This window comes from Alternaria atra (assembly GCF_907166805.1).
Source record: "Alternaria atra isolate CS162 genome assembly, contig: 19, whole genome shotgun sequence".
Lineage (NCBI taxonomy): Eukaryota > Fungi > Ascomycota > Dothideomycetes > Pleosporales > Pleosporaceae > Alternaria > Alternaria atra.
In genome coordinates this window covers 278,109-293,148 of record NW_025091316.1, presented here as the reverse complement: position 1 = coordinate 293,148, position 15,040 = coordinate 278,109, and the positions used below count along the sequence as shown (strand labels likewise).

General features: G+C 49.4%; 2 protein-coding genes across 2 annotated transcripts; both read right to left on the bottom strand.

Annotated features, from left to right (window-relative positions):
* Positions 1–10,496: 10,496 nt before the first annotated feature.
* ALTATR162_LOCUS242 (uncharacterized protein) lies at positions 10,497–10,770 on the bottom strand (the record flags this gene model as incomplete). Its single annotated transcript, XM_043307835.1, has 2 exons — positions 10,497–10,700; positions 10,756–10,770. The coding sequence occupies 2 exons, from the start codon at positions 10,768–10,770 to the stop codon at positions 10,497–10,499; spliced, it is 219 nt and encodes a 72-aa protein (XP_043163770.1).
* Positions 10,771–12,331: 1,561 nt separating this feature from the next.
* Positions 12,332–13,552, bottom strand: ALTATR162_LOCUS241 (uncharacterized protein; the record flags this gene model as incomplete). The annotated part of the gene is made up of 1 exon (XM_043307834.1): positions 12,332–13,552. One exon carries the CDS (start codon positions 13,550–13,552, stop codon positions 12,332–12,334), a length of 1,221 nt encoding a protein of 406 aa, XP_043163769.1.
* Positions 13,553–15,040: the final 1,488 nt, after the last annotated feature.

Here is a 15,040-nt window from a genome sequence, read left to right as displayed (position 1 = left end):
AACGCAGGCGCGTAACCATTGGTTTAGACGGCCTGTTGTCTCCTTGCTGCAGGAATCGAAAGTGATAAAGCTGTACGACTTGCCACCGATGATTCGCGTGCGTTGTCGACAGGAGTGATGAGTCAGTGTGTGCTCTGGTCAAGCCACCACTGCATTGTTCAAGGCCGATACGAGGGCCAAGATGGCTGGAACTCACCTACTATGTCCTTTCACCAGCAAATCAGACGTGGATCGGTGACAGATATGTGGTTGAAGAAGATGATCGGCCGAGTGATAGGTCCACAGCAATTGCACGGGCTTATCCCCCCGGCATATGAGGACCACGCTTCGTCGTGCACCGCATGATAGAGCACCTAGAAGAGGTTGTGGCTTGGGCAATTAGAATTATCTTGCATGCTACTGGATGCCCGAGCTCTGACAGCGAGATGACCGAAGCATGGGGTCGCTTTGCCTTGTTCAGTGCAAATGAGCCTTGAAAGCGTGCAAGCCGTTGTGGCTGCGTCTTCGTATGTGCTTGTACTGATGTCCGTCATTCGAGTCACTTGCTTTTTCAAGCATGTACGTGCATTATATCCGAGTATCACAATACAACATGCATATTCTCTTGTGGTCAGTGCGTACAATCATCCCGCCTACAAACTACAATTTTAACGACGAGAGCGAGAGCCTAGTCAACAGCTTGAGTAAAAGGAGCTGGCCATCCTTCATCTAGTACTTGCGTCGGAGCTCTAGACTCGAAACTTGCCCAAGAATCTGCATGTTGGTCTACTCATCTACCCGAATTCCTGTGAGACGAATTTCGTGATGGTGGTTCACCGATGCTAACCATGCAAAGACGCAAGGGCCCGATAGCTCTCACTGCGGATTTTTCTTGACCAGGGTCTGATTCTAGAGGTACTTGCGGCATGCGTGCCGCTGTGGGTTTCCGGTGAGATTTTTATGGTGGCGCAAAGGGACCTTTCCGATTGGAGTCACGTGAGTGGGATGCTCGCTCAGGGGGCTGGGAAAAGTTGAGAATGACGTATATCGGCCGTAATCTTAATCTCCTATATCTTTGCACGGGTACTATGTTGCGTTCAACGGGTCATTTTGAGCTATAACTGCAAAACGCTGCAGGATGAGTGTAAGGGTGCGATGGGTTGACCATAAGTGCAAGGTATAACAGTAATGAATTCGATAGAGAAGCTACACTACGCTTGCGCTAAGTCTATGTATCACGTAGTGCTAGGTTCGAGAAACTTCTAAGGGTCCGTGGAGCGCCGATGAAGCCCCGACAACGCTCCGAGGGTTGCAGCCTATCCCAACCAGCTATAACGAAGGCCACAGGCCAAGTACTACTAACCAAGGCTTCAGCCTCTTACAGTACCCCCCTTCTTAGGCTTAGATCCCTCCTGTGTGGCGTGTTTCCAATCTTTAAGAGCATCAGTCTCTTTCAGATTTACAGCTAGTTCCCAAGTTAGATCGGGATAGCCTTCCCATTTTACCAGGTACTGCTTTCTGTGCCCCTAGCCTCTCTCCTCCAGGATCTCCTCTACCAGATACATCTCTTCTCCATCCACCTCAATAGGCTCTAGCTCGTTATCATCTTGTGGCTGACTAGGTAACGGGTCCGATGAAGCGAGCCTCAGCATGTTGACGTTGAATACTAGATAAACTCGTCCAGGAGTGTTTAGCTTAACTGCGCTTAGTCCTACAATCTCAAGTACCGTATACTTCAAGTTCTTCCAGTCAAGTTTTCTGCTTAGCCTCTTAGTCTTAAAGTAGTCGCCTAGCTTTAACCATACTTTGTCACCAACTCGCAATTAAGGAGCTTGTTTCCGTCTCTTGTTAGCCTGCAGTTCTTAGTCTTGTTAGGCCTCTCCCATGATCGCTTGAGCTAGCTGAATGCTCTGCCTCAATCTTTCTACGATGTTCTCAGCCTTTTCATGCTCGTCTTGCACTCTCTTTCCCTTAGGCTTATTTTCCAGGCCGTACTTAATAGCAATCTGAACAGGGTCCACTTCGTATCCGTGCTGCATAAAGAATAGTAACATCCTTGTAGACCGCGCTTCCCTTGCTGTAATTGCGATTTTAGCCATTCCTAGGTTGGATTTCCAATTGCTCTGATTCCAGTCGCAGAAAGCGCGGAGGTAGGCTTATACTATCGCGTTCATTCTCTCCGTAGATCCATCGGTCTCTAGGTAGTATCCTGACGATAGTCTTCGCTCAATACTCATTAGTTCACAAAGCCTAGCCCACATGTGGCTTACAAACTGTGAGCCTCGGTCTGAAGTAATGTAGTCCAGTAGCCAGTGGTATACAACGACGTGATTCATGTACGCCTTAGCTACACTCTCTGTCGTAATGTCTGCTAAGCCCATAAGTACTACGTCCTTACTAAGGCGGTCTGTTACCACCATTAGGTTGGTACAGCCCTCACTTTCAGGCAAGCCTGTTATAAAGTCCATAGAGACTTCCTTCCAGATGCGTTCAGGAATTGGTAAAGGCCGTAGTAACCCTTGGAGGCCATCTCTCCAAGGCTTCACTCGTCCGCAAACAGAATAGTTCCGTACATACTGGCGAACTGAGTTGCTTAATAAAGGCCAGAAATACTCCCGTGCAACAGCTTGGTATGTGAGGTTTCTTCCTAGGTGTCCTAAGGCCCTTGAAGAGTGCATTTTGTGTATAATGCCAGTCCTTAGAGGTTCACTGTCTGGTACCCATTTTCGATCTCAATATAATAGGTTACCAGAGTCGTCTAAGCGACACTCTAAGATTAATAGCTTGAGGTCTAAGGCTGTTAGAAACTTGCGTTCACCGTCCCTAACCGCTTTCCAGGCCGATTAGTACACCTGATCTTTTTCCCTAGCTTCCTCCCATAGTTGCTCTAACCTGTGTTGAGCTAGTAGGGTTGGGGGTGCAGACACTAAGTAGGAGAAAACTGTCGGTCTCTCAACACTACACCAAAAGATCTTCAGTGCTTCGTCGTCAGCTAGGTCTTTGTCTATCGTAGCAGTAGCGGGTTTAAAGACCTGCAGGAAACGTCAAGAGATCCGTGCATCTGAACCATTAGCTGGCATATCCTGATGTCTTCTTAAAAGAGCATCAGCTCTGACATTGTCAGCTCCAGGCCGGTAGGCGATCTCCATGTTTAGGAACTTTCCGAGAAACTAGGCCCATCTCATTTGGCGTTCGCTAAGCTGCCGAGGCTTCCCAAAGTACTCTAGGTTCTTGTAGTCGGTAATTACCGTAAACTTCTTTAAAGACCTCAGCATTCCGTCCCATTCAGCTATGCAGCAGATTACTGTAAGCAATTCTTTATCGTGGATTTCGTAATTGCTCTAAGCGCTAGTCATCTTTTTTAAGTAGTAGGCGACTAGTCGTAGCAGCCCTTAGTCATCGTACTAAGATAGTACTCCAGCAACTACGTAACCAGACGAGTCAGTCTCTAAGATAGTCTCTCGATCCAGGTCCCATTAAGCGAGTACTGGTTCGGTAATAAAGATCTCTTTTAGCTTGTCGAACGCCTGTTGCTCTACTTCTCCCTATCGGAAGGTAACATCTCCAGTTAACCTTGTAAGTAGAGCTGCTATCTCTAAGTAGTTCTTGATAAAACGTCAGTAGAAGTTCGCAAATCCTAGAAAGCTGCGCACTCCCTTTACGTTCACTAGGGGTTCCCATTCCTTAATAGCCTTAACCTTGTCAGGGTCCATTTTCAGTCCTTTGCCAGCTTCAATCACAAACCCAAGGTACTTTGTACATTTAACGTCGAACTCGCATTTCTTGATATCCAAAGGTAAACCAGCTTTGCCCATGGCCTCAAGGACCTTGTTTGTGTTTTGCTAGTGCTCCTTCAGGGTACCGTTGGTGTAGATCAAGACATCATCCAGGTAGGCTGAGCAGAAGTCGTCCATGTACTCACGAAGCGTCCAGTTGATATACCGCTAAAAGGTGCTAGGTGCGTTTGCCATACCAAAAGGGGTGACTAGCCACTCGTACAATCCAAATCGGGTGCGGAAGGCTGTCTTCCATTCGTCTCCCGCGTTGATCCTTATCCTGTGAAAAGCAGCTGATACATCAATCTTTGTAAACCATTTTGCTTTAGCGATGTTGTTAAAGGTCTCCTAGATTAGGGGTAACAGGTATCAGTCCTTCTTAGTGATTGCGTTAAGAGCTCTATAGTCTACGCAGAAGCGTAGCCCTCCTTCTAGCTTCTTTGCGAATAACACTAGAGAGGCAGCTAGGGAGCTGCTTGCTCTAATCCATCCCTTGTCGAGGAGAGATATCAATTCCTTGCGTAAGACTAGGAGCTCTCCTCTGCTCATGTTGTACAAGGGGCCCCAGGGTGGCTCCTTCTCCTTGCCATTCTCATCCTTCTCTAGTTCAATCCGATAATCAATCTCCGGTCCGCGCAGAGGAGGCATCTTTGCAGCTGTTTTGGGGTCAAAGATCCAGGCCATGTGCTGGTGTGCTTTAGGAAGATAAGACATAACATCAACCTTCTTCTTTAGGGCTAACGCTTTCTCAATGTCTTAAAGAGAGGCTGCGAATATCTGTACTGTCTTGTCGTTCTTCAAGCGCCAGATGTACGTGTAATAAGCTGTTGCACCAATGCGCTTCAGCTGTAGGTCCTTCGGGATAGGGCGGTCCTCTGTGCTAATAAGGCGGATCCTCTAGTGTAATGAATGGATATAGATAGACTTCTTCGATGGAGCAATAGTAACTTATCTCTTGTTCATCCACAGGCGTCCAAGTATAAGATCATACCCTAGGTGTGAAGGCGCAACGTATCCCCATATAGTGTCCTTGTAGCCTTAAATGTCGATAGTAAGCCTAGCGACTCTTCTAATAGTCCCAGGCTCTTCAGTAACTCCTTCCAACACGCGGGGGGAGATAGGTAGGCACTGTAAACCAGCACGTTTAACAAGGCGGGGGCTTATAAGAGAGTATAAGAGATTTCCAGTGTCAATTAAGGTTGAAGCAAAGGTATGCTAGTCAACTAGTGTCTCGACAGTAATCCCATTGCCGCTCATGTCCTTCTTAAAGGACGCCCACTCTTTTGCCAAATTGTGCTGACTTACATGCAGCTCTTGCCAGTAACTTTGGGCAAGAGCTAGTCTTTTCCCGAGTCGCTGTCTTCTTCTAGGGTATCCACACTACTTAATTCCTCGTCACTACTTAGTTCCTCCTTCTAGGCTTTCCTGCTCTTCCTTTGCTCTGTAGTCTTAGAGCTAGAGGCCTTTAGCACAGCTGTCTTTTTGTTCTTTCCCTTCTTCTCAGATAAACCTTTATCCTCTGCACAAGTAGCAGACACATGTCCTCTACGTTTACAGTTAAAGCAGCGTCCTTCACGGCGTAATCGGTCATACTCAGAGCTGCTGAGTCGGCGGGGCCTCCCGGATCTCCCTGTGTATTCTACACCTTCCATTCTATCCTCTAGTATTAGGGAAGGAGAACGGTGCTTATTCCCGTGTTCTTTGTTTAGGGATCTATCTTCCCAACGGCGGTTCTTGGTTCCCTTAGTATGCAAGTCCATCCGATACAGCTAGTCGGCGATCTCGATTGCCCTGCTCTGTAGCTCCTCTAGATTCTTGCTCTTTAGGCCTACAAGCTTGTCCTAGAGCTTGTAAGCGAGGCCTTTTCTGAAGATCATCATCTTCGTATTCTCGTCCAAGCTGCTGTTGGAAAGCAGTAACTGCTCCTGGAAGTCCATCACGTAGCTACGGATGTTCTTGTTCCCTTGCGACATAGACCAAAGCTTGTCACGAGCTCTCTCCTCCTTGTGTGGATCTCCAAACATCTAGTTAAAGAACTCAAGAAGTTGGTTGAAATCCCATTTGCCAGATATTCTCATCTAGCTTATGTATAGCAGGGTCAGAGTAGCAGCTGTTCCCTTAAGTCTCGCGAAGGCGTAATCACATGCCATCTTATCGTTCTCGAAATCATTCTTGTCATTTTCCACCTTAGCTGTCAGCTGCTGGTGGAAGACCTAGTATTGCTTCCTTGTACCATCGAACATGTCCGGGTCAGGCTGTCGGCGGCGCTTTGCGGCGGTATTAACAGTGTTTACGGGTTGTATTGCAGCTAGAAGGGTAGCTAGCCATATCGGCGGCTGATCGTTTAGGTTTACGGTTGTAGTTGTAGCTGTAGTAGCTAGAAGATGTAGGTCTCCTGTCTCCATGGGCGCTGAATCCTCATTGCTCTAGGGAGTAGAGACATTGCTTAAACCAGCCCTCTGCAGCGCAGTTCTCATCGTACTCCAGATATAGAAAGCTTCCTGTACTCTTTCCTAGACTGCAGGCTCATCCATCCCCTAGGCCCTACATAGGTTCTAGAGAGATCCTCGTATCTCCTCATTGCTTACACCGTCGTAGTACAGTTGCGTTATCTGTACTGCCAGCCCTACTGCAGAGGCATCCGCTGCTGCCATTGTGCCAGTGTAGGTAGGTCGATTTCTTAGGCCACGCCTTAAGTAGTGGACTTATCTAACGGTCTTCGGTAGACCTTTCTCAGTTTCTAGTGCTGCCTAATGTCCGCGGCGATGGCAGGCTTATCCAACGATCCTCGGTGGACCGTTCTATATTTCCAGGTGCTTGTACGTGTACCAAGCTGTGTAGCACTGCAGCCAGTTGCAAGTGCTCTTCGTTAACCCTCAGTAGGTTCGAAACGGCTTAACTAAGATCGGTTCTTTGATCACTCAGTATCTTCAATATATCGCTCTAAAAGGCGTCCGTCTAGATGTAGCTCTAGGGGGCTTCGGTTGTTACTGCTATGGAGGTTACTCCAAAGAGGCTAGTTCGACGTAGCGGATGCTACAGAAGGATCGAATTCAATTGTAAGGGTGCGATGGGTTGACCATAAGTGCAAGGTATAACAGTAATGAATTCGATAGAGAAGCTACACTACGCTTGCGCTGAGTCTATGTATCACGTAGTGCTAGGTTCGAGAAACTTCTAAGGGTCCGTGGAGCGCCGATGAAGCCCCGACAACGCTCCGAGGGTTGCAGCCTATCCCAACCAGCTATAACGAAGGCCACAGGCCAAGTACTACTAACCAAGGCTTCAGCCTCTTACAATGAGATACCCCGTTGCGTCTAGAGGTGTTTGACTACAACACAAACCTCGACACAAGCTACCTAATGGCTGACCGTATTTAGATTCGCTACGTCGATGCATTAAAACATTCCAGTCTGCATACAAAACGCTTATCATCTTATATGTCTCTCCGCCAATATTTCTACGCGCTACATCATTTGACCATCGCTCAACAGAACGCCATGATCATGCTCCTTTGTCTCGTATATGCGTAGTCCTCCTCGTCAACTGTATGAACATGAATCAGTGAAATTGAAATTTGCGGGATCCTCGTTTGCCTCCATAGAAGGCTGCAGGCTGGGCCGCATGAATTAAAACTCTGCGCATAAGCGACCGTGATGTTTCGAAACGATGCAGGCCGAGGCTTTGATAGGTGAAATGGATACGTTTCCAGTCCTTCACAATAGATGTAGGGCAAAAGCGTACCTATCGATACACCATGAAGCACTATGCATAGCAGATTCTGTAACAGCTGACCAGTATGATCTTACGAGGAACATGCTTGGCTACTAGTGTACCGCACCATGAGGAATTAGATCCTAGTAATCTTTACACTGCTGAGCGGAGGAGCCGCAATAACCACTTAGCTGTTTCTCGTATATTTGCAGAGCCCGCTGTACATGACACACGTAACCTTCGCATGTTTCCCATTCGTCTGGTCGTCAGGTATGAGATACGAGACCAGGCCAACCGAGACATTGGACTTGGCGTCCACGAGAAACAAGTTGTTGCCGAAAGCCGGCTCATTTGATCGAGAGTGTTGGCCAACACATAGTAGAGAGACGAATTGTTGCTTTTGGTCCTTGACCTGGCGTGAGTGCTTTGCTAGGAGTCTAATGGAGATAAAACACTTAGCAGTGGTAGATACACACAGGGACGAAGAGCTTGTTGACGCATGTTCCACCTGATAAAGGGACGCGGCAATTAACCATGGTACCAAGAAGAAACACAGTTTGTAGTAGTGTTCTTCGATCGCTAACCTAGGGCCGGTTTTCATCGGTGTCTGGTCGTTGTAATCATATACTCGTATTGTTTACTCTGGGTCAGTGGGCAACTGACCGCATCTTATAAAATCACCATAATCGGGCGTCCAGTCGTGAGTGGAAAGCTGCTATACATCGAGAGTTTACCACCTCGGTGGACCTTTTCTCACTGTCCTTAGAAGCTTTTAAGACAGGATTCTAGCAAGGCAGTGACAAAGTCTGGGGAGGTTTTGTACTTGAATTTCTTGACTTGCACATTCGATGTCATGTGTACACGCTAAGAAGCATTTTTACTCTCAGGTATGAGCTGTTTAAGCAGTTCCAGGATCACGATCTCTAAAACTTCGAATGAATATTGCTGGTTGACGGACAAAATATTCATCCGAAAGGCGCCGTCACCCTACAGCGCCGGCAGGTAGCTCGCGATAAAGTGCGCTTTCTCTTGCAATGCCTTAAGCTCCTACGGTAGCCTATCGATTGAACGCCAAGTCCAGTCGCACAAAATAAAACGGTGTATTCGGTGTATCCGATGTACGCCTCACAGAGCTTCAAGGTGGCGTCCCGAAAGCACGCGAGTTTGATTAATACGGCGTTCCTGGGCTGCGGGTTCGGGCCTATACTTTCCCACGATACGCTAAGCTTTAAACTTACTTTTTTTGCGTAATTATAAGTCACAGTATAGCACCGAGATCAGGAATGGGAGCTTAAGGCGACGATGATAGTCCTGAACCAAGCGAGCGCTCAGACTCAGATCTGCGGTGTTGAGAAGCAAGGGGGTGTTCGAGGTTTCAGCCCCCATGTCCGCGGCGGCTGAGTTCTACGCGAGATAGCGAAGATGCTGCCTGGCCGGACATCCCTTATTCCCATACTCTTTCATGAACCTCTCCAGTGCCCTCGCCGGCGTCTCCCCGTTTCTACACGTCTCATGTGCTTTTACATGGTTATGCACGTCTTCGAGCGCATACACGATCACATACTTGTTCCTTGGCGACACTTCTCTCAACACATCCCCCTCGCCTTGTGCCATAGTACAGCCTCTATCGGCGTTATCCGTTTGTGTTTACCGATTTCTCTAGAGCGGTAGCGGCCGCTTGTACTACTTATGTACTGCTTAAGCTACTAAGATAGACGTTTTGGCGTGCATCTGCTTGCCTTTGATGAGAAAAGAGGGGGCTGCGGATAGATGGGAGTTTGGGTGTGTCCAATGAGCTGGAAAGCGGACCACACCGCTTGATGTCCAGTGGAGATTTTGGTTGATTTGAGCTATCGGATGTACTCTCCGGATGCTTCAGCTTCTGTATCTTTGATGTGTTTACTAACCGTAGACCTGGATCGCTAATATTGGCTGCTGGTGGAGACCCGATGAATGAGTTGTGCCGTTGATACTCTACGACACCTGTGGCAAGTGATATGTTTCCGTCGTTCCATCGCTGATGCCTTGTTGTATCAATAAGGTCACGTACTTGGGAAACATTCCAGCAATGTCTTCTCATGAAGAGTACGGACGTGGAGCTGATACAGAAGTGGAAAGGTTAGACACAGGCACCAAAGAGGTGGTGAAGTGTGTGAACATGTGGCTTCGATAGTGCAAGTTGTGATGACGAAGCACGGGGGGTGAGCGGCGCGAAGGATCAAGACGATGGGGGAGATGTAGATTTTCGAAGCTTGCTTCACATCGTCGTCTCCTACGGAGCAGGTAGAGGTTGCGACGGCGTCATAACCTCCCGCTCCATTCTCATTCTCCCCCTCCTCCTCCCCTTACAAGCCTTCCATGTCGATTTCAACCCCACTGGTCTGCTGCGCCTCTAATCAACCACTTTGTATAATGCTCGGGCATCTCAACAAGCGTCTTCCTCACATATTTCTCGAGCGTTATGAGACGGAATTGAGCTGCAGCAGACAACGGTGGCGACGATGGGCGGCGTAGCAAAGACGTTGGAACCGAGCGACCATAGAGCTAGTTGTGGTATTGCATGTGGTACTTGCGCAGACATGGGGGAGGTTGCGACAAAGTCAATTCATCTACAATGTCTACAGCGTCGGAATTACGTCTGATCCGTAGTCGGAAGACACTGCGCATGCGACAGCCTTGCCAAAGCGAAGGCGAGCCAAGAGTGAATATATTTGATTGGAGATCAGGGTATGGATCACGTGGTGTGGTGCAGCTTGCAGCGAACACGTGGAGATGGTAGATGCGGAAGGTGCACAGACACACACATATTTGAACTAGATGTGGCGCGTTCCCGAGGCTCAGCACGCTACCAACTGAACTATGATATTCAGGAACCAAAAGAAAAAAGAAACGCCCTGTTGACGTAGTTCAAGAGAGCACATAACCATAACCACTGCGGATCAAGACAAAAATTAGACACCACCAATCCTCCAAAGTTACTCCCAACGCCCATCAGCGCTCCTTTCCCCTAGCCTTCAAAAATGCCGTTTAGTATCTCTGCCCGCTAGGTCCTCCTAGAGAATCAGGATGCTTCTCCGTTTTGCTGATAATGTACCAAGCGTGAATGACACCGGGAATCCAACCCAGGATACACAGTGCAATGTTGATGAAGAGATCAGCGGCGCAACCGCGTTTCATAGCGACGGGTAGGAAGGGGATCCATATCGCGAGGAAGTAGAGAAGAATGGTGCTCTGGTATCGAGATCAGTTATGCGTAGGTTAAAGAGGTTGAAGATGGCGAACGAACCGTGCTTGATGTCATGGTGTGGGCAGTGATGGGATCCGTATTGGTGATTCTAGGTTCCTGTGCTACTCTTTTGGAGGAGAAATTTATGTACAATGGTGGTAATAGTAGGGTTTGAGACTGTGTGGCTGTTGTCTGTGGCTGGAAACAAGAGAAAAAGTGGATGGACTTTCCCATGTTTTATGTGTTCCCTTGCTTTCCAGTAGCTGACGACGCAAGGGACCGAGTGCATGGCTCACTACTATCGTCTCGATACGTTCATTCGACGAAAAGCGCCGTAGTAACCGCAAGCCGAGACCCCATTGCCAAAGTAGGTATAATGCACGTAAGAAATTGCTAAGAACAGCAGCGAATGGAGACGCAATGCGCCACAGTGTGGCGCATGTATCAGTGGATAGGCCGTGCGCAGTGGTGTTGAGGCTGCATTAGCGGATGAGGCTCCGAGAGATGCCGTGATAACCGGAAACGCAGGTCAAGGCAGCCCTACTGTACACTACTGTTGAACCATGAACATCACGTCATCGGAGTGCCCTTGCTAGTGCGTGGGTTGAATCTATGTTCTGGTTGTTGCCGACAACGTGAGCGAAGAAGAGCGACTTTTATTACTACTAATTCTACAACTACTACTGAAACTCTGTATCGCACGTATAAAATAGCAAAGAACTTTTCCGGGTGCCATGGTAATCACGGGCTCCCTCAGTTTCGTTAATGCTAAGTTGTTACGACAGCACCGAGTTGTGATAAGAGAGTCGCGGTATGGGTGTACACAGATAATTCAGTGTGTTATTTGGTTTACATTTATACTTATGTAATCATGATGCCTGATATCAATGGCTTCATTTAGACGTTGGGAAGTCTGTATTTGTAGGTTGATATAGTACAGCCGATAGCGATAAGGCGAAGATGGGCGGTCTATACTGTAGACCCAGCGATAGTGGTGAGGATAGAGAGGCAGCTTATGGTGTACGATTAGCGAAGCCTACGCGCGTACAGATGAGGCTAGTATGGCGGTGAGAACGAGGTGCAAACTGTGAAGTCGTCAGACGGCAACATCGAAAGCCAAGGGCGGGATGACGTGTATAACGAATGGAGTTGAGGCTGAGGCTCTGCGGTGACAAGGATAACACTGGCAAGGTGACGACTGGAGACTAGAGAAAACATGATGAGCGGTGACAAGCGGTGAGGCAGTGTAACAGGGATGTATCGGCTTCGGATTGATCTATTCTGGTCGATAGCCGCGCCTTACAAACAAGGTCGCCGGAAGGGGGGATTTTGAACTATCCTAAGTGGGCGAATCGGTGTGGTGAGGGGAAGGGGTGAGGTGAGAGATACATCTCGAAACTAATGGGGCTGAGCGGGATGGGGGTGTGTATGGAACGCTAAAAATGCTGGTACTGGTAGAAAAACTTCGTGCAGACGAATCGAAGGAGATGGGCTATATAGTAATAACATAAGACATTCGGCATCATACGTGTCGCATTATCATGAGAAGGGCAGGTAGAGAGAACAAACTGGTGGAACCGGAAAAAGAAAAAGTAAATAAAACAAAAACATAACAAACAAACCAGCGTCCCCTACTTTACTGGGGTTGCGCTGCACCGTCTTTCACCATCCGCTTGCGAAAGGCTTTGGCCCTACTCGCCTCATTTTTAATTGCTTGTGCATCCAGATGACTTGCGGCAGTAAATGCTTCCACCACGGCCATGGCGCTTGCCTCTTCTTCCTCGTTGAATGTGATGAGGTCAAGGAATTGACGTAGGACAATGGACCCGAGCTTGGCTTTTGCTTGCTCGACGTAGTCGGTGTTGACGGTTTCGGCAGATGTCCGTGCGAGGACGCTCCATCCGTCGGGCTTGAGTGATGCTTGTCGGGCTAGCAGTCGCTCGCTGGAGGCTAGGAGGATGAAGGCTCTTATCACCGCTTCTTTATTTGTGATGTTGTGCTCGGGTGATACGTCGAGGACTTCTAGGAAGTCGTCCAAGGATGCGGTGCCGATGAATGTGTGGCGGTGCTTGTACTCCAAATCACGCTCTTGCTGGATAGCCGAGGTAGGCCCGCTCTTCTTTGGTAGTCTTTTCGGCGTTGATGGGTGGAGGGAGCGGGTGGTAGGGCTTTGGTGGCGGGGGTTCTCATTTTGTGCGGTGGCGGCTTTGATAGGGAGGCCGAGGGAGATCCTGCGTTGGTGGGTGTTGGCGGGGCGTTGTGGCTTGGATGTGTTGGCCTGTAGTTGCAGAAGACCGTCGTTGGTCTTGGCTCGGAGCGGAAGTGTTCGCGATGCCCTTTGCGCGCTGGCAAGTCTTGATTCAATGGTTGGTGTGGAGGGTGTTCGGAGGTGGGACGGGCGGCGCTTTGTGACTTGGACGGGTTCTTCGCCCTCGCCTTTGAGCGATGGGGACTTGGCTAGGTCATCGTAGGAGAAGTAGTCGGGTGACGGACCATCTTCCTTTATTCGATCCAGCGAGTAAAGGAGGGGTTCTTCGAAAAGGGTTGCATCTGTGGCGAGGCCCAGGGCATCGGCTGGGTCAATGGCTCGTGTGCGCGGGCTGGCGCGGGGACTGGCAAATTTGAGGCCGTTAACATCCGGCGGCATCACCCAATGCTGCACACCCTGCTGTTGTCGCATTTCTTGCTTGAGCTTGCCCTCGAGAGCGCTCTCCGTGTCGCTGGCTATTGAGAAGCGGCGGGAAGGTGATCGTGAAGGCGAGCCTGGGTGCTCCTTGGTGTCGTACCCCGCATTCCTGAGGGCGTTGAGTATGGAGCTGTCCCCGCGATCGAGGTAGAGTAGGCCTGTTCTCCACATGGTCGGATGTCGTCGATGAGGGTTCCTGCTGTGTACGAGTAGCCGACGCAACAGTCACCCTCTAAAGTCTTGTCGGACACGGACAGGGAGGCGCGTTGTGCCGCTGCTCTAGCTTTAGTACTTGTTGACAGTATGCGGGTGATCGAGCTGGCCGGCGCTAGGGCACCCGCTTCACCGCCATTTTTCTTAATCTGGCTGTGGGTTTGAAAAGTCTGTCATTACCGTGCCTCTTGACTAGACTGGGCCTAATGTATGCATCACGATGCAGCAGCTCTTTTTCACGTCCTATCTGCCAATCAGCGTCGTACTATCGTGACATTTGTGGGCGGTGATTTGCTGTAGATGCTCAAACATTCCTACACCCTGTACCTGCATCCGATCAGCAGGTTTGAGTGTAGCGTACGTACACCCTCGCATCCCGTATCATCCCGGAAACGGACGAAAGCGTCTATGATCGTATCTTGTGCGCCTGGCGTGATCGCGAAGCATTTTTGGCCGGCATGACGTGGTAGTGGAGTTCCGCGGGTTAAGCCAGCGAGGGCTCCACTCTCGCAAGGCTGAATGTCTCGAGAGCGTGGTGTGGTGGTGACAGCCGCGGGTGGCATGCACTGAGATGGGGTTGTGCCAGCGCAATGGGCATTATCGGCCGTCGGAGTGTGTTCGGACATGTTGAGGTTCAACAAAGATGGCGGGGCGGGGTAACCGCGACCCTAACATTCACGTTTGATCAACATTGTTGTTTCAAGGCGGATATCGGAGCGCAGGAGATAAGCTTGGCGTGGAAGATGAGGGAAGTCGGTGGAAGCTGCTTCAAGTCATGCGTGCAGTCGTTTGGAGGGACGAGGGTGTAGTAAAGCGGCATGTGATGTGAAGACATCAACCAAACCACACACACACACGCACACTGATACCACATGGGCTGATCATTCTGTGCACTGTACCAGATTCTTCAGCAGTATACTGTACCAACATTTGTTGGTAGTGTGTGGAGTCCAATCAATGCTGGCGGGCTTCGCGCGATAAGACGACACGACACCACACACATAAGACCTGCTCGTGGTCTAACAATAAATAAACTTCGTCTCACAAGACTCGACCCCGCAGTAACACAGTATCGGTTCGCTCGCATCTGGCCAGCAGTTCGACACCCTAGCAATTCCAAGTATGAGGATGCTGTCAGCTCGAGCGCTGCAGCGAGCCTGCACCAGCGATCAAAACACATCCATCTCCACTCGGCCGATGCAAGAATGCACTCTCCAATGCAGTATACTCCACTTCCTACGCCTTGATCGAATCGCATGCTGACGCGTGCCATGCGTGGAGCTCACTTGACCGTACGTGGAATCACGTTTGGTGACAGGTTCACCGCTCGGCCGTGCTAGAGACCAAAAGAGGAGCCGAGTCTGTTTTCGCACGCGTGACGTGTTGTTTGGGCGCGTCGAGTGGGCAACAGCTTCACTCTTTTCTTTTTCACCACGTCGCAACCAC